Below are 18,098 nucleotides of genomic sequence, written 5' to 3'. Positions count from 1 at the left end.
TCAGAGGAGCCATAAACTACGCAGCTCGTAAATTGAATGCTACAAAGTTGATTGATGTCTTTATTAAAGCACATCGAAGGAATTCATCAGGTGTTTTTTATTTTTTTATTTTATTTTATTTTTTGGCGTTCACGACAACCAAGTGAAAATCTACCATATAATTGACGGCCACTATAAATGCTTTGTGAACTCCTCCCAAAAATTCATATATATATATATATATATATGTATATGTGTGTGTGTATGTATGTTTTGTAATGTACTTGCTGTTAAAAAAAAAAAATCACAGTGTTCAGCAGCAAGAGTTTATTTGGGCGAAATCTGAGAGGAGATCCCAGACGACGTGCGAAAAAACAGCTCAGACACCACGTCCCGTTCATTTATTCATTACTGGCGACTTAGGGGAGAACACTTGGCACTTTGCATCCATCCACTCCACATCCCCGACATCAAAACGGATCGCTTTGTGTGTGTGCGTGTGTGTGTGAAGAGCCCCAGTAAGTGACTGTCAAATTAGAAGGGAGTGACTGGGGAAAGTCGGTGTTAGCGTTGGTGCGATGCCAACACACAAACGCATCAAAATGGAGTGGCTCCGCATTTCGCGCCATCTTTCCCCCGCCGCTCCTCTCTCTCCAGTCCTTTCAATTGCGCCCGCCGACTCTGCATTAATACAGTCGAGTCGCCGGCGAATTATACATTTGCGCCGTCAACATGCTGTCACACGATCTCGCACGCGCTCGCCGCGACTGTGATGCTTAATCAATTAAACAGTTTATCGCGTGCAGTCTGTCCTCTGGCTCCGCTGAGATGATTATCTGTGCAGTTATTTTGTTTTAATCTGTAAAAAAAAAAAAAGAAAAAACAACATCCTGTGTTTGATTTGAGCATGAGACTAAGTGAATATTTGAGCTGTGCCAGTGGGGGTTTTATGTTTGTATTTTATGTTGTTTTCAATTATTCATTTTCCCTCTCAGTGTGCCCATGACAATTGCTTCTCCTCGATTACGTCATGAAATGGAGACCAAAACGTATTTCCGGCTCTGTGTCACCTCGCCTGTTCGGTCTTAATGACCTCATTATTATTCATATTATTGTTCAGATCTAGAGCCCGAGTTGGCTTTATGGATTGATTTAGATTGTTTGGGGGGAATGATTCCAGTTTCTTGTCCACCTACAGCATATTTTCATAGACTGCGTTGGCCGGACATTACGCTCGTTTGACCTGTTCCATCCATTTTCTAATCGGCTTATCCTCACACGGGTCACGGGCGTGCTGGAGCCGATCCCAGCTGTCTTCTGGCAGTAGGCAGGGGGACACCCTGAACTGGATGCCAGCCAATCGCATAGACGAACAACCATTCGCGCTCACACTCACACCTCGGGACAATTTGGAGTGTTCAATCAGCCTGCCATGCATGTTTTTGAAATAAGGGAGGAAACCCGAGTACCCGGAGAAAACCCCACTTAGGCACGGGGAGAACATGCAAACTCCACACACGAAGGCCTCCGTGCTGCCCTTCGCGCTTGCAAAAATCCATTGAAGCGCAACCTCTGCTCAGATAGTTCCTGCAAGTCTTCTGTTGTTGTTTTTTTTTTCTTCCTCCTGCACCCCAAGTCAAATTCCCCCGTTGTCAAAGCCAAGAGAGGAAAGCAAAGTGCAGAGAAGTAACGAAGGGGAAGTTGTTTGAGCCGAGGGAGAAAAAGAGAGAGGGCTGCTCAGCCGCCCGCTTTTTCCCCCTCCACTTTGACCTCCACGTTGCAGAGGTGGAGCTCTGCTGACTGCAACTTGACTCTGCCGCTTCAATTCTCACTCTCGCCAAAACAAGACAACTGGGAACCTTTTGATCCTAACTGGTATTCACCCCCCCACCCCCCTTTTGTTTTTAACACACATGCCATCGTGCGTGTGTTTGCACTACTGCTATACATTCGAAACCTCTCCAAATGCACAGACACAACCTTGGTGCCTTCTTCTTTTTCTTTTTTTTTTTGCCTGACTCACCCTCAGAACTATGCAAGCAACTCCAGCTCAATCGCCTAATTGATTCCAGACTTCCCCCACAAGCCTTCACTATCCATTCGTGTCCTCCTGGACTCTCTGGGACTCAGTGCCGAATTCATGTTTCCATTACATGGTGCCGACTGACTTTATGGAAACATGCTTGTCCGTGTACAGAGTGTGCGTACATTTTTTTTTCTCCACGTCAATGTGATCTTTCAGGTAAAAATAAGGCTCTTTATTCAGTTGCTCTGTTTTGGGGATAACTTTATTTGTAATTTTGCCCAAATAAGCTTCAGAGCGGAATTGCCAAAGTCTTTTTTTTTTTAACTTGCTGCCACAATATGAATAAAATAATACCCACGTGCTCTCCAAACAAATGGTTGTAGCAAAACTGGATACCGGATGCCCCCCCACCCCCCCAACTCGGGTTTCCGCTGTGTTGCTAAGTTGGTGGCGCTGACGAGCCTCTAGCTGGTCATAAAAACACAATATATTTGCACGAGACAGAATCCCTCCCACCAAACATAACTCCACACACCTCCTATTTTATTATACAGCAAATAGAGCCTTTTGATTCTCTATTCAGAATCAGAATAATCTTTATTGGCCAAGTAGAACACATATGGAATTTGTCTCCGGTATAACACGCTGCATTAGTATCATCATAAACAAGGACATAACAAATTCATTTCTCATGAGAACACGAAAGGAATACTTGGAAGTTATTACACCTGTTGTTGAAAAAGTGGCTTTGATAAACAGGTTGCCAACATCTCAAGAGGTCGTCAAGTACTTCATGAGGTTGAAACAAGGTGTACCGGTAATTTTTTTTAACACCTTGTACAACTGCTGATGCGTTCAGAGGCTTGGTAGCTGCATCACTGGACTGGGCAAACAGCGCTTGCTGAAATGAGGAGAAAGGTTTATGAATGGTGTGTTGTTACACATTTATTACACTATTATTACACACAAGGTTCAGCGAGAGTCCTACCTCCATATCAAATTGTATGTGAGTATGTGTGTGTGTGTGTGTGTGTGTGTGTGTGCAGCTGAGTGTAAATACACACACAGCTCGCGAACAATATTTACGCACTGCTGGATAAATTCAACCTCATTAGTGTGTTGCTAGATGCTATTGACCTTACCTGGCCTTGTCATAATCATCACACTTGATGCTTATGTGAGGAAAATTGGAAAACACCTGGAGTCAGACAGAGGTGGGGGCACCAACTGCACTTGTGTAGGCTGCAGTAAATCTAAACTGGGCTCCACATGACTGCAGAGACGGGCCTAGTTTGGGGCAACAGGTCGGTTCTTGAGCTGTGGTTAGTTTTGATCAGAGGCAAATGAACCAATGAGAGAGTTGTAGAAAGGGAAGGAACTGTGCAGGGAGAGGTCGCCGCACATTATCGGCCCTTGGAGATCGATGGCAGCTTTATCGTGTAATAAACAGCTACAATTTGCTCACTATTTGGCAAGTTAAATAGTGACACACTAATGTATAAAATCTGTCACCCAACCAAGTGTTGGAAGGGAGCCTGGTCGTCGAGCATAAACAAAATAACTGATTAATGAAAAATGAGTTTAATCGTCTAACTTATATCGATGGCAGGTAGCGGCTCACTATTTGGCAGTCAGGACTACCTGCTGCTGCCCTGACACAAAGTGACCACCCAGACAAGCAGAAGCTTCTTAAGGCTACAGCTGTCACGCAGACTTGCAGATTGTAGAACGCCGCACGCCTCTTGAAGGCACATGCATATACGGTCACGCATTACAGTACGTACAGTATTTTTTAGACATTTTATGCTTTTGCAAAATGTTTTTGAGTGTGTCACTGTGTTTATAGCGAAGCTTCAGCTACTGCTAAAAGGCGGTTTAATGTGGCCTTTTCGTCAAGTCGTTCCCATTTTAAATACCGTTTTTTTGTTGTTGGTTTTTTTTTTTTGAATGACTTTTTTTTTCTCCGCAATGTCTCCCCCTTGTTTTCTGTGATCATAAGGAAAAAACCCAAATGACTTTAATCTAATTGAGAGAGTGCGGCTGATAACATGCGGCCCATTTACATTCTCCGGGGCGTTCTGCAGTTGGCTGGAGCCGCGTCTGTGATGAATGACGGATCATGATGCATTAAAGCCCTATTGCACTCAGCTGCACATTTGAGTCTCTGCAGCACGCTTTTCCCTCGGGCCATCTGTTTTCCTCCCCTGATTAACAGGCAGTAAATCTGAAAATGTGGTGCTCTGTGACGCGCTGTTGCTACAGTGACAGTGGCGCCGTGTTTTCCTCCAGCCTACTTACACAATTTCTCCAACTGTTTTGTTTGACACCGAGTGTTGATTTTGACTGGGTTTTCTTCCGCGACTGGAGCTTGTGTTGATGCGTTGCTCTAATGGGGATTGCATATTTGTGTGCTCTAAATGTGTTCCATTACTACTGTTCATAAAAAATGGTTTTACTGCTGCTGTTCTCGGAAAGAAGCAGAGAGAATCCCATCCCATGATGCATCACTACACCAATACTTACTAGACAGCAGTTACTACTTTCCGATTAGCCCGAGTGCTGGCGCAATCTAGGGTGTTACAGAAAGAGCACAAAAATATGAAAAATGATTTTCCTCAAATAGTTTGATTTAGATTTCCCAGGCAAAAAGCAAATAGATGGAATGCGCCAGATACTGCTACCCTAATGCTAATTAGCATCCATGTTTCAGTGCTGCACCGTCAGCAGTGGATTGAACACAAATGTTGAAGCAACATGTAGCTGGATGATGTAACGATATTGACACTCATATATTCTTTATCTGTACATTGAACGTCGAAGAATAGTGCCGTACTGATGAGCTTAAAGTGTAGTTGACATGTTAATCTGAATCCCACTTGTGTTCAAGGCAGGACAGGGCCCCGCCTCAATATGAACGGCCGCTGCAAAGAGAGTTTGTTTTATACTCACGGCTCAATGAACAGTATATACCCGTCTGCCTTATATTGCCCCCAAGGGGTCCAATTGATGTAGGGTGATAAATATATATTTAACACATATGTATTTGTTTGAATTATATTTAATATAATTACTGGGTATTTTTTTTAATTTGCAGAAAAGTGCTACAACATTTTTTTTTGGTATGGTTTGAACAGATTAATGGCATTTGCATTCATTTCAATGGGAAAAGACGATTTGAAGCAGCACAGAGTTTAAGACTATTCAAGAAAAACAAGTGGAGTGGAACATTAAAGTACAACTAATGACAACTTGCATTGCAATTTTTTCAACTCGTAGAAAAAGAACAGTGTTAATTCGGCATTCACTTTTGTTGCCTCTTGGTCGAGCCTTGTAGCAAGGTGCGAGAAGATGCGATTCAATCTAAAAAAAAAAAAAAAGCCATCCTGTGGGTCGGGTCCAGCAGTGGTGGGCTGCAAAGTTTGTCTTTTCAAGAGGTGTACAGAAAAAGAAGAGATATCAGGAGAGCGGTGAGAGCTAATGAGCTGGATTTTGCCGGAGACTTGGCATTCTGCTCATCTTGCTGCTGTGTTAGATAGAGCGAGCTGGCTCCAGCGAGCTTCCTGTCTGCGCCCTCAAGCAGGAGTAAATGAGGGCTGGGTGTCGGGGAGGGGGATGTGGGGGGGGGGGGGGGGTGGGGGGGGGCTGAAGAGGGAGGAGGAGGCGGATAGGGTGTTGGAAGCAAAAGAACAGAGGAAGAAGGAGGAGGAGAAGCAGAAGGAGGGCACGCTGTTGAAATTGAATGCCAGGACGCCATGTTCTCGCGCCTGCGTTTCCATGGTGACATGGTAATTCTGGCGAGTAAGGAAATTTCATTCACCCCCGTTAAGAGGCAGACGGGGGGGGGGGGGTGGGAATAGATGAAAATATTAACTGAGCACAAGGACGGGAAGACACATGACATAAATCTGAAATGTAGAATGAAGCCCCCCCTTCCCATGTGGTCTTTGCATTCCTCTTCTCTATGATGATGCTGGGGTTTGTTTGACCCCCCCCCCCCCCCCCCCCCCCCACGCAAACACAACACCCACTCAGCACACGCTCACTCCATCAGCCCTGCAGGTATATGGCACAGAAAAAAGGCAAGCACTGTTTTCTGGCTGCTCTGTGGTATACAGTATGTAGTTGTGTGTGTGGTTATTTGGGAGCATGTGCTGCAGCACAGCTAGAAACACAAACACACACACACACACACACACATTTTCATCAAGGGAAATTTGGTGCAGAACCACCAGCTATTAGTGAAAATTTGCAAGATGTAATTTTATGTAGTTTGTCATTTTTGTAATATACAGTTCAACCTGTGTGCTGGCAGTGTCTGATAGAATTACTCAATGTAATACTTGAAGTTGTTTACTGTCAAAATAAACACAAAAGAGAGAATTATTGGACGTGTTGAGTATTTCAAACAACTCCACGGCTTAGCCTTTAGTCTGCTTACTTAAGGCTAATGTTAACGTTAGCAATGATTAGGAGCTATGAGGCTGTGTTATAGCACTTTACGCAATGGATATTTGAGCACCAATATACAGTATAGTACATACAAATATACTCAAAATGGTACTCGCAGTTATATACTGTATTATTTATCCTCTGTGGAGAATGACTAATTGACTCTCACACGAGTTCGAGACAGGACACGCCCCGCAGCAGTATAATGGAGTAGCTGCCGCAACCAGGCAGGAAAGGATTTTTTGGGAGTGAAAAATGTTTAATTGTGGGAAAACTGATTTTTTTTTTTAGAATTCGTTGAAGTTGAAATAGTGAGAGTACAACCCCCTAAAAATTCTGACCCCACTGTTTTTAGAGTGTAGCTTAGTTGTGTATGAGCTACCTTTTGTTATTGTTGTTTGTATCCTTTTTTTTTTGCCCTTTGGGGTTTTAAGAAAAAAAGGGACCGGCTTTCAACTGGACATACATGTGCAAGAACCTGAGCGAGCGAGTGGCGCGAGTGCCTCCGCGAACGCACGCTTGCTCTTGGGCTAAGCGAGTCTGACAACTGCCCTGGGCTTGACTGGCCTGTCGCTGCAGCCAACCTGACACTTGCCCCCCCCCCCCCCCTCGCGCACGCACGCGCACACCACGCGGTGACATTGCAACACACAGTCTCATCCCCGAGCGTGATTCCCGATATGTTGCGCAGGTTTTTCCTCCTCAGCACAATGCAGCATGTGGTGACAGAGCGCACCATCAATAAGCGCGTGTTGTTTATAATCCTCAAGCTGGCGTGTGCAGATGCTTCTCCGTCTCTGAAAACATCATTACTGTTGCCACCGAGAGGGATTATAAAGCGGCGGGGGTAATAAGGCCGTATATTGAGATTTATAATTTGATGCTTTTCACTTTCAGTGGCCGAGGAGGGGCTCTGGGAGTGCGGACTTTCCTACGAGTGCAGGACCCTGCTGTTCAAGGCCGTGCACAACCTGCTGGAAAGGTAATGAGAAAGTGAATGACCAAAACGTGCAGCATGTCTGGGAAGATGGTGTTATTCTTAATCATGCAAAAAAAAACAAACAAACAAACAACAACAACCAATAATAATGGAAATGAGATGAGCCCCGTATATCGTGCTGATACAGTCCAGACCAACCCACAGTTACTGAAAATCTGCGGTATCGAAATTCTACACATTGAGAATGAGAATTTAACAAGGTACCAAAATGTTCAACCAAAGCTTTTGATTTTGTCCAACAAAAAGTCTGATAGCTTAATGCTAACTTCGTGTGAAATGCCATATAGATGCGAATTAGCATTGATGTCATGGTAATTGTAAACCTTCAAACAATTGGGACATTGGCATTTGTTTGAACTCAAAAACATTTTTGTCGACGTTGAAAATTGCTGGGTCGGTTACCCAAAAAATATCCTTGAATAATTGAATCCGCGGGTGCCGAGCCGCGAGGATGCCGGAGTCCACTGTACTGTCTCAGGCCCATGCTGATGTGTTTATTTTTTTTACTTTTCACCCGAAAACCTACTTTTGAAGATACTTAATTTTTATTGGACAATGACGACAACATTTGTCTCGTGAGTAAATACAAATGAAAATACATGGCCATCAGTCTCGGCGGTCAATTTTGAAAGATATTTCAAGTGCGCCCCCAAACAAAAAGTGCTCAAAGAAATCATTAAAAAGTCACCGTTAGACAACTCCACTTGCCTTCTGGCATCCTCACCTCACTGAAATTAATAATCTGAGCACTGAATCATTTGCTCAAGTACCCAAAGCTCTCCTTTCTGAGCCAGAGCCATCTGTTAAATGAAGCAGCACATATTTGCTCTCTATTAAGTGAAGCATCAGCGATCATCATAGGGGGGCAGGCGGAATTAACCTTCCTATTACCTTGAAGCTAACTTCTTTTATTGCTAGCTGTTTCGGCGCGAGCGGCAATCGCCTTCTCCTCCGCCACGAAATCAACTTTTGTCGCCGGGCGCCGATTTTCTTTTTGGCTCCGCTCGAATGAGCGTAAATTTGAGTCGAGTGGGTCTTAATCAAACAATCACAAGCGGAGCGATTAGGAACAATTTAATAACGTGCGCAAATCGCAACCGAGAGGCCGTCAGGACCATTAGAAAAGGCGGAGTTGTAATTGTTTGACTAAATTGGCGAGCTGACGGCGTGAGGTTGTGTGAAGCGACGCATAGATAGAGCTGATTTCTTGACGATGTTCAAACACGGTACACGCATACTGACAATCGGGCAGAATTTGAGCAAAGGCCCGATTATCAGATGTTTCCGGAAAGATTATCCTGTGGTGTGGGTTGCTTGGAAAACAGTCAACTGTAAATAACAGGATCGCTGATAACCGGGATTTATTTCTAAATTTTCTCCCCCTGGCATCCTTGAGTCCCTCGAAAAGGTGCGATACAAAGCAAGTCATACCACCAAGGATGATTCTAATTATTCCGGTGACGTGAGTGTCTTCCATTCTGTCTGTTCTTCTCACCGCTGCAGATGTCTCATGGACAAAGGCTTTGTGCGAGTCGGCAAGTGGTTCTTCAAGCCGCACCAACTGCAGGAAAAGTCTCTGGGCAGCAGGTGGGTGGCATTCACTCAACAGCGTGTTTCACCAGCTCGCGATTGCAGAACACAGTCAAACGGCGTCTTGTCACAGCTCGCGGGAAGTTCCTTCATGTGCTTCGTCCTGCCCGCTCGTCCTCGGGGCAACAGCAACTTGCCCCTGCCAGTGTGAGGCCATTCCAAGGTATAGAGGTGTTCATTTTGGCCGGAGTGGAATGCGCGGATGTGCGCGCGAGTGAGTGCGAGTGTTGCGGGGCTCTGGTGACAGTTGTCTTGGCCCGCCTCTCACAGTTTACCGCAATTGGGCAAGGTTTTGCTTCTCTCACCCTTGGCAAGCCCAAGTGAAAGCCTGCATGGATGTCAGATTTATGAGCAAAGCTAAAATAGGGAGGAGTGACAGTTGAGTTTAGTCTGTTTGTACGTTGTGATACAGTATATTGTTGGTTTAACTCTGTAAAATCTTCGACTTACACAGAATGCACTTAACTAACAATCCGGAATGTATCCTGAGCAGGAGAGTATTAATTTAAAAACAAAAACAAAAATAAATAAATAAATTTAATAAATAAAAATAATAAAAAATATATATGGCGTGGTTTTTTTTCCCCCTCTCCCTACCTAGTGGTTTCCTTTCTGAACTCTGACTGTAAATTTCCCCATTGCGGGACAAATAAAGGATATCTTAAATCTTAAATATATAGATATAATTTTTTTATTAAAAAAAAAGATATAATTAAAAAAAAAATATGTATGGCACATAGGCACATCACTAACACAATTGTGACATTTGCCTCAGTATGACCACAGTCAGTTTTATTGGGGACCCTCTGTGTCGTAGGTGTCCCAATAGTTTTGTCAATTTTTTTTATATTTTATTTCAAAAGTATCACTGGGCAGGTCTGAATATCCAATGTACTGAATGTATGATGGTTGAGAGCAGTGTACACTGTAAATCTCCGTGCGGCTACAGTATGTTGTCATGTGCCTCTACCACCCCCCCCCCCCCGCCCCCTCCGAAACAAACAAACCCCCTCCCGTCCTCGCCTCACGCCGAGCCACTGCTGCCTCTTTGAATTATTGAGCATCCTACAAAGAGGGAAAAGGCGGAATATCACCGTCGCTTTCACTGTCCCAAATCAAACAGGGGGGGGGCTTTGTGAGTGACACTGCTTGTGAACGCCGTTCTGCTTGCTCGCAGTTCTCATGCGGACGGTCCAAACGCAACCCCGCATGTACATCATTCCATCCTTCTTTTCCACAATAGTGTTGCAGCAGCCTGAGGAATACCCCCGCCCTCCCCTTGCGCCCCCCCCCACACCTCCTCACGCCACGAGGGAGCATTGCTCAGTTGATGTCATGTGACCTCCCGCCTCAGCTTTAATCAGCTCCTTTGTCTCCTCTGCACCTCCACTTTGTCCGTGCCTTTTATGCCCAATAGAGGGCGTCTAAAACAGCGCACGCCATCATCATCATCATCACCATCGCCCAACACCCCCCCCCCCCCCCCTCCTTTTTCCGCCTTTGTCAAGCTTCCCCGGTGTTTATCTCACGCGTGTCCCTGGGGCCATAGTGGCGGAGAAGAGCGGCGCATCCAGGAGAGGATTCCGAAACCTCCTCCCTCCACTCTCTTTGTGTCGGAATGAGGAGGAAGCGCGCTGGGTTGGGAGCGAATTGCATCAGACGCTGAAAGGGGGTGTGGGGTGGTGGTGGTGGTGGTGGTGGTATGGGGGGGTTACTGGGAGGAAGAGGGATGAGAGGGGGTGGGGGCTGGAATGATGGTCATAAATTAATCATTACTACAGACGGCTGAATTGATGCATTACAGTCTGTCCTTCTCATTAGTTCAGTCAGTTGTATGAATGCCAACTACAATGCTAAATACATTTATAGGGGGCTCTCGTTTGAATCCATGATTATTCTGATTTCATTATAATTATATTCTGAATTATATTCTGATTTCGAATCAGAAAAAAAAAAAATCATGCTGTGACTGACCATGCTGAAGAAGTTGTATTATCTCTTTAACAATACTTCATCGTAAATACACGGCGCACAGATGCTCTGCTCTCCTCGGGTGACATTGAGCTATTAGCCGTCGTCTTGGCAACAGACACTCGGTGCCCGGCCATATCCCAAGGTCATATATGGAAGCAGAAAGGGAAACATTTAAGATTATATGTATTTGTTGATATTTGACAAGCGTGTCCTTTTTTTTGGTACAAGTGGGAGTATTTATCAAGTGTGCAGTTTGATGAATTTTTGACATTTTTGGGGAAGTCGGTCTGTAGTCCAGAAGGAACTGGTCAGGCACGAAGGTATGTTTGCGTGCAGGTTAATTTACGCCTATTACATTGTCTATTTAAAAAAACAAAAAAAAATCCTCAAAGTAGTGGCTTTGGAGTTGCGAGGATTCCGCCTGACGATTATGATGTATCGTACGCTGACAAGTGTCATTAAGTCATAAAAGATGTCCAGACATTAGGACAATCCTCGCTAATGGTAAACAGCGAGCAATTAATTGGACTATAAATGCGGTTTCTCATGCAAATGCGCATCCATCCATCAGGAGAGATGTACGCGCACTGACAGAATTTGCAATTAAAGTTGGCGTTGAGAGCCCATCGTTTGCGTCGCGGCCAATTTATTTGGAAGCGATCTCGTTAAATACGCCGCTTTATCGACGCACTACAAACATGTTGTACTACACGTGTACCGGGACCTTCCCCGGAGAGGTAGAACACAAACAACGGCATTTTCCGCAGATGTTTGCTATCATTCATACACGAGCAAGTAAAACCCCAGCGAGAGGCTGAAATAAAATCGAGGATCAATGGAGGCGATGGCGACACATCAGAGTCACATTAGATTTTCTCTTTAATTAGCATTTAGGAGAGAAAAGTATTTTTATTTTATTTTTCGGGGGGAAAAAGTTTTTTGCTGTTTTTAACCACGGTGGCAACCCACTCTTGGCGCCAGTTTGTGTTGCCTGGCATCTTATCACAACTACTAGGAGCTGTAAGATTTTATTTTTTTCCCTTTGCTTTGACATGCCAGCGCAAACTTGAGATGGTGGAAGTGAACCCCAGTCAACTCAATTCACAATAAGCAACCGAAACGGATCCAAAAAGGGGCTTCAAGCTATTTCACGCCACTCCCGCTTGAAGTAAACCGTCACGCGTACCCATGAAGCGAAGCGAATGGCGCTTTGTGTATTTAAAACGAAACAGCTCCGCATTATGAAACGGCCGCTTACCTTAACACGACGAACAGTGCAAAATGCCATCGTAACCGTTAGCATCGATCGTCGCGCTTTTCCAAGTAAGGGATATTTGAGAACAAAAAACACAGAGCTGAGAAATAATAATACTCAGAGGCATATATTCTTTATCTTCTTCGGAAAATGAATACAATTCAAATCATAGCAAATATTCACCCAACCGTCAAATTACGAAATTGACATAATCTGCGGAATAGCCACGTATTTAGCAGAGACAACAAATGCTTCGTGCTCCCATTTGATTCATACTCTCAGATGATTTACGATTCGTAGTATTGAGCTCGCCTCTCATCGTTTGCAATGAAGGAGCCAGCGGTTTTGACGATGACTCGGTGTGGTTTAACACCGCTGCATCGACAGTAATCACCGTAATGTTCAATAACAGCATCTCAAAAAACAAAAACTAAACACTGTTGCGTTGAGGGTGGAGATCCCTGCCTGCCGCTTGCTTGAATCCATTCAGCGTAAAAGGTTGCGAAAACTTCACTTTCACTGATATGTGTGCGGCAATTGCAGCAAAGTGTGCGCGCGCGTGTGTGTGTGTTGCTGAATTATTCACTCACAGCACTTTCTCTCAGGCTGGCTTTGCTCTCACTCTATATTTCAAACTGTATGTTTTTTTTTTTTGCCTACTCCTGCCTCGCAGCTTTATGCTTCATCCTGTGCATTTGCTTTTCAACAACCAGAGGTTGTTTTCTCTCTCTCTCTCTGACTCTCTCTCTCGCTGTAACTCTCTGTAACGATCACTCTTCATTTGAGTACCATCCGCACATCATGTTTACTACTATTTACCCCCCTCCCACACACACGCCGGGTCTCAGAGGAATGCGAGAAGTGCTGTGTGTCCGCATACTCACGACCGCTTACGGTGCAGGAAAATGCCCTTTGCTAAAGGACGTGTACATATGTGTTGGTCACAGGTACGGCTCGAAATGATGGCTTGAAATTCACGTCGTGGTCAAAATTATGTTTCTTGACGGTGACGGTGTCAGTTGAAATATGAACACGTGTTGAAGTGCAAAGTATTGCTGGTTGGGTTGAATCAGGGTTGGGCAATTAAAATTGCGTGAGAAACTAGGCAACATGCAATTTCTTTCTTTTTTTTTTTTTTTTTTAAGCATGAAACTCAACATCGACGTCACCAGACTGTTGCGTTTTTCATTTGAAATTCTTTTCCAGGCCTTTACCACAGCCTCTTTCAGTTCTTGTTTTTTTTTTTTTGTGTCCCTTCAGACTGCTTTTCAGAAGGCTCTATTGGGTTAAGGTCCAGTGACTGTAGACACACACATACACACTGTGGCTAAATAGTTAACCTAGCGATTATGCATTTACAGTAAGCGGATTCACTGTTCCAATGGTGTACCGCAATGAAAACAAGTTTGACACCGGCGATGTCGCTCATGTTGTGTTTAATTGCGCCTTTGTTATTGCTGTGCCAACAGTGTGAGAGTGTCATCATGATCGCACATTACATTTTGGCCGCAGCGATTTATTTTTACACCCGGCGCTGACGGCATCATGCAAGATCCGCATCAAGAAGACAATCAAGCTTGACGGACGTTGTCAAGACTATTCATTTAATCGCGGGAGCCGTTTTTATGTCTGTACTTCGCTAACGGGTGTTCTGGAATAGAATGGCATGTCACTTGAATGTATGCTGAAAACAGTCCAAAATCATCATTTCGATTTTATTCACCAATGCAACTGTTTCATACACAGTATGCACTACTGTTCAAATGTTGGCGGTCACTTAGAAGTATCCTTACTCTTTAAAGAAAAAAAAAGATGTGTTGCACATCATGTTATTTGAATTAGTAATTCATGAGAGGCTGGGAAACATTGCTGTCTGCTTTTGTTTCTCTGCCCCAGAAATTCATATCCAATCTGGGCCTCCCTTCCCTCTGAGTGCACTCAGTGCCATCTGGAGGCCATTTTAGGACAGTATTTAACAACTCATCTTTCAGCTTGGCCCATTAAGAGCAGAACTGGCTTTTTTTTATTTTTATTGAATTTGATGACCCATTACTGCTCCAGTGGGGGTCCAGTGCCTTGGGGCAAAGGAGATATTGCATGGGTAGCAGGGTAATCACAAGGAGATCACCCTACCTGCTGACTTTATTGTCATTTTGATGTATATAACCGAGGTTATAAGGAGCTTTATAGATTAAAAATATACATCACAGAAGCCTCGGTGGCGGTTAATGGCGCACACGCTGCTATGTAGATGGCAGGCAGTAAGACCTAAATTATTCCCCGTCTGTGACTTTTTTAAAAGAAATAAGTATACATGATGGACGGTCTAAGGCCGTGTGATAAAGAGATAAACGTGCAGTGTGGAATAATCGGTCGTTAAGCAAATGAGGATTCATACCTGCAATAAGATGGCCGTACGAGGACAATCATGGATGCGTGTGGGTAAACTGGACGGCCCACAAGCTCTTTTGCGCGCTGTCGCAATTTCTGTTTGAAGAGGTAAAATGCTCACGTTGTAGAATAGAACAGTGGTATATATTGGCATTGTTTAGGGCTTGATTCATTTAATGGAGAGAGCCGGTGAAATAATATGTTAGTAAGCCATATTTTTTTTTCAGAATTAAGAAACCCATTTTTTTCAGACTGTTAACTCACTCAGTACCAGCCAATTCTGGACTAAGTCTGAAAAGACGTTTAAAAACGTCTTTGGGAGTGAATTAGTTAAATGATAACATTACTTAAAGCAGGGGTGCCCGATATGTCGATCATGATCGACCGGGACTTCGTGGACTGGTCCCAAGTCGATCGCGAGGGGTGGGAGGAACAACCCAAAACATTTGTGTCTCTGTGCGTGTTATTAATATTATATATTTTTTTATTAGCGCACACTACACCCTTAGCTTCCTTTCAGTCTCATTTTCACAAAAAAGGTATTTAAAAAATTAAATCAAATTTAAAAAGCAGGTCACCTTTAACCGACGGTGGCACGTGACCTTCATCACCGGAAGTTGTTAGCGGTCAGCAGTCTGCAATTGCAGCTAGCGATCAGAGCTGTTGCGCGATAGCTTTAATTGTTATTATTCTCAATTAGTGTTTGTTTCATGTACAATTCAATTCTGGGGGGCCGAGAGAAGCATTTTAAAACTGTATACGCGACCTACGATCGTTAACACGTTGTAAAAGTGCATTCCATGCCTCCGCGTCGTAGCGGGTCCATGGCGGAAGGCTGCTTGATCGAAAAGTAGATTTTCGGTCAAAAATCCCCTGACTTGAAGGGAGAATTTCCATGGCAAAAACGACGAAAAAGGCTGGTTGATCGAAAAGTACTAGCACGATTTGAACGTGGGCTCACGTCACGTGACCAAGGCTGTGTGCCCTTCACTTGAGAATCTCAAACATGCTCATTATGAAAGTTGCGTAGTTGTAATAAATTGTCTCGGGGAACAAATATGCGGCATCAGCAAAATAACAACGCGAGCACCACCAGTCCTGGAAACTTTTTGACACACCTCCTATACTGTCTGCTTGTGGCAAATGAGGGAATTTTATGACTTCACATCAAAATGTCGCCCACCTTCCCGCAACACATCTGCTCTCCTTTGGCTGGTCTTGGCTCTCAAGGATGTAAACCTGTGTGCTCTTCTGTCTCCTCCAGTGAGCACCTCTCGTGTTCCTTCTCCTTCTTCCTGCACGGGGAGAGCAACGTGTGCACCAGTGTGGAGATCGCCCAGCACCAGCCTGCGTACCACATCACAGAACAGCATATTCACCTCGCACACACCTCCGTCACGCCAATACAAGGTAACGCACAGGATAACTACGTGGGAGAACATAAATTGTAAACAAATGTCACCATAAGTTAGGGGTGAAATTTCGGGTCATATCGAATTGGCCTTCTAAACGTCTTTCAGGTATTAAATTTGGCTCACCTAAACCTGATAATGTGTCTTTTATGTATTCATCTTGGATTCGATTGTATCAAATCACCATGAATTGTCAGCCAACGTCTGCTAAGACAGACATGATTTCATCGATGACGAGCATGCAACACAATTGACTGTCACTTCATTGGTCAAACCCCAAATATGTCATCTACCGTGTTTTGCAGTGATCCTAAGCCCGTACGGTCTGAGCGGTACTCTGACGGGTCAGGCATACAAAATGAGCGACCCGGCAGCACGTAAGCTGATGGAGGAGTGGAGCTACTTCTACCCTATGGTACTGCGACGGAAGGCGGGAAGCAGCGAGGAAAACCACGAGCCGGCCGATGATCGCAACGCTCACGTGGCAGTGGAGGTGGTCGTCGGTATGCCGCAACTCCTCTCATGTCGCTTCAAAATTCACCGCCGCACATGTATACTGGACTGGAATCCCCCTGAAGTCGTTTTGGACCACGTTGCCTTTGTTCTGCCTCAGCAAACACCGGCGAGCAGCATCCCATAAATTAGCCGCCACTTCTCTTCCTTCTCTCTCACTTTCCTTTTATTTACCGATGCTCTTGAGAAGCACCTTCACAGCCTTTTAGCCTGCCGGGGAAAAAAAGAGCAAATGATGTGGAAGGAAAATAGGATGAATGAGATGACAGGAAGTTCAAATTGGGACGATGAAGTCCAAGCTCCCGGGAGTTTTGTCTCATCTGTATGATCTCTCAGGGTTGGTATCATGACAATCAAAAAAAAAAAAAAATGCATTCCAGCCATTTCTAAATGTGATGTTTTTCTATTTGAGCAATAATTAATACAATTGTTTTTTTCTGACACTCATGGAAACATGCCACATACAAAGTCAAAAAGGCAGTAAACGGAGCCAACCCCTACCCAAGATGGTCATTTTGTATTTTTTTCCATTGTGCGTATTACAGTTGATACACCTTCAGTCAAATGCTTATTAGCAGATACGCAAACTGCAGTTTAATATTTAAGTGGGTCTACTGCATTATGGAGTATTCATAATGATAATAATTGTCATCAAAAATAGACACTTTTACATCGGTTGAAGTTGTAAACAATGAACATGCTTTCGTCAATTTTTACTGGAACAGAAACAACCTGCGTTAAAAATCCGATATGCGAAATGTGAGCTGGTGAAATCATAAAAGTGCTGGTCAAGATGTTGTCGACATCCATTGATTTTTAGGAGGTACTAAAACTGGGAGTGAACAAGGCCCATACGTCTCTGCGAGAGGCAAAAGATGTGAAGCCGCAGCCTCATTATGTCCTTTTCGCTCTCTTTAGGTGGCGTAAGGATGACCTACCCAGCTGCTTTTGTGCTGATTGGCCAGGGCCAGCTGCCGCTGGAGCCACCTCCACCTGCACCTGCAGCTCAGGGCCTCGCCAGAGAGCAGAATCACTGCAGCGTGCCGCTCACGCCGCCAACATCGCCGGAACAGCCCTGCTCGGGTAAATGACACCACACAAAATGCCATTCCTCCATGTACGCCGCCAGCTGTGTTGCGTTCCCAAGAGAGCGCATATCCGTACTTCCGACGTCTTGATCAAAACGGGCGCCTCACCCGCGATCGAGATAGCACTTGATTGAGATCTTCGGTTTCTAGGGCGGAGAAAAAAAAAAAAACAGGGAGCAAAATTGGCATGAAGGTACATGACCCAGGGAGCAATAACGGCAACGGCAACAAAATTGGAAGAAGCATGGCCTTATTTTAAGACCATGCTTGGCTATGGCCTTTGATGATGTTGGCCGAATGCGCTGTGGTTGGTGCCAGCCTCCAAACCACGAGCTTCGAGCGTTCAAACATTCTCTGAAATCTGGAAGACACAAAAAAAAAAAACACATGAAAGGAAGGTACATTTGTTCAGTTTATATTA

The 18,098-nt window shown here is 44.4% G+C and overlaps 1 protein-coding gene and 1 long non-coding RNA gene across 5 annotated transcripts in view; one reads left to right on the top strand and one right to left on the bottom strand.

Annotated features, from left to right (window-relative positions):
* Nucleotides 1-18,098, top strand: part of LOC147191745 (mediator of RNA polymerase II transcription subunit 13-like) — a 70,408-nt gene that overhangs the window by 37,236 nt on the left and 15,074 nt on the right. For all 4 annotated transcript variants that reach the window (XM_086134185.1, XM_086134184.1, XM_086134183.1 and 1 more), the window contains exons 3-7: nt 7,352-7,436; nt 8,958-9,041; nt 15,929-16,074; nt 16,382-16,579; nt 17,508-17,672. In XM_086134185.1, coding sequence (XP_085990311.1) covers nt 7,352-7,436; nt 8,958-9,041; nt 15,929-16,074; nt 16,382-16,579; nt 17,508-17,672 — 678 coding nt within the window. The remainder of the gene's footprint in view (nt 1-7,351; nt 7,437-8,957; nt 9,042-15,928; nt 16,075-16,381; nt 16,580-17,507; nt 17,673-18,098) is intronic.
* On the bottom strand, nt 15,717-18,052 carry LOC147191746 (uncharacterized). Its single transcript, XR_015103402.1, has 4 exons — nt 17,754-18,052; nt 17,528-17,664; nt 16,558-16,799; nt 15,717-16,011 (listed from the first exon to the last, which is right to left on the bottom strand). It is a non-coding gene; the product is annotated as an uncharacterized LOC147191746 (long non-coding RNA).

The sequence above is a fragment of the Hippocampus guttulatus genome, chromosome 17 (assembly GCF_054856545.1).
Source record: "Hippocampus guttulatus isolate MCC_2025c chromosome 17, RoL_Hgut_1.0, whole genome shotgun sequence".
Lineage (NCBI taxonomy): Eukaryota > Metazoa > Chordata > Actinopteri > Syngnathiformes > Syngnathidae > Hippocampus > Hippocampus guttulatus.
Note: the sequence above shows the minus strand (reverse complement) of the source record. Positions and strands in the feature narration are given on the sequence as shown.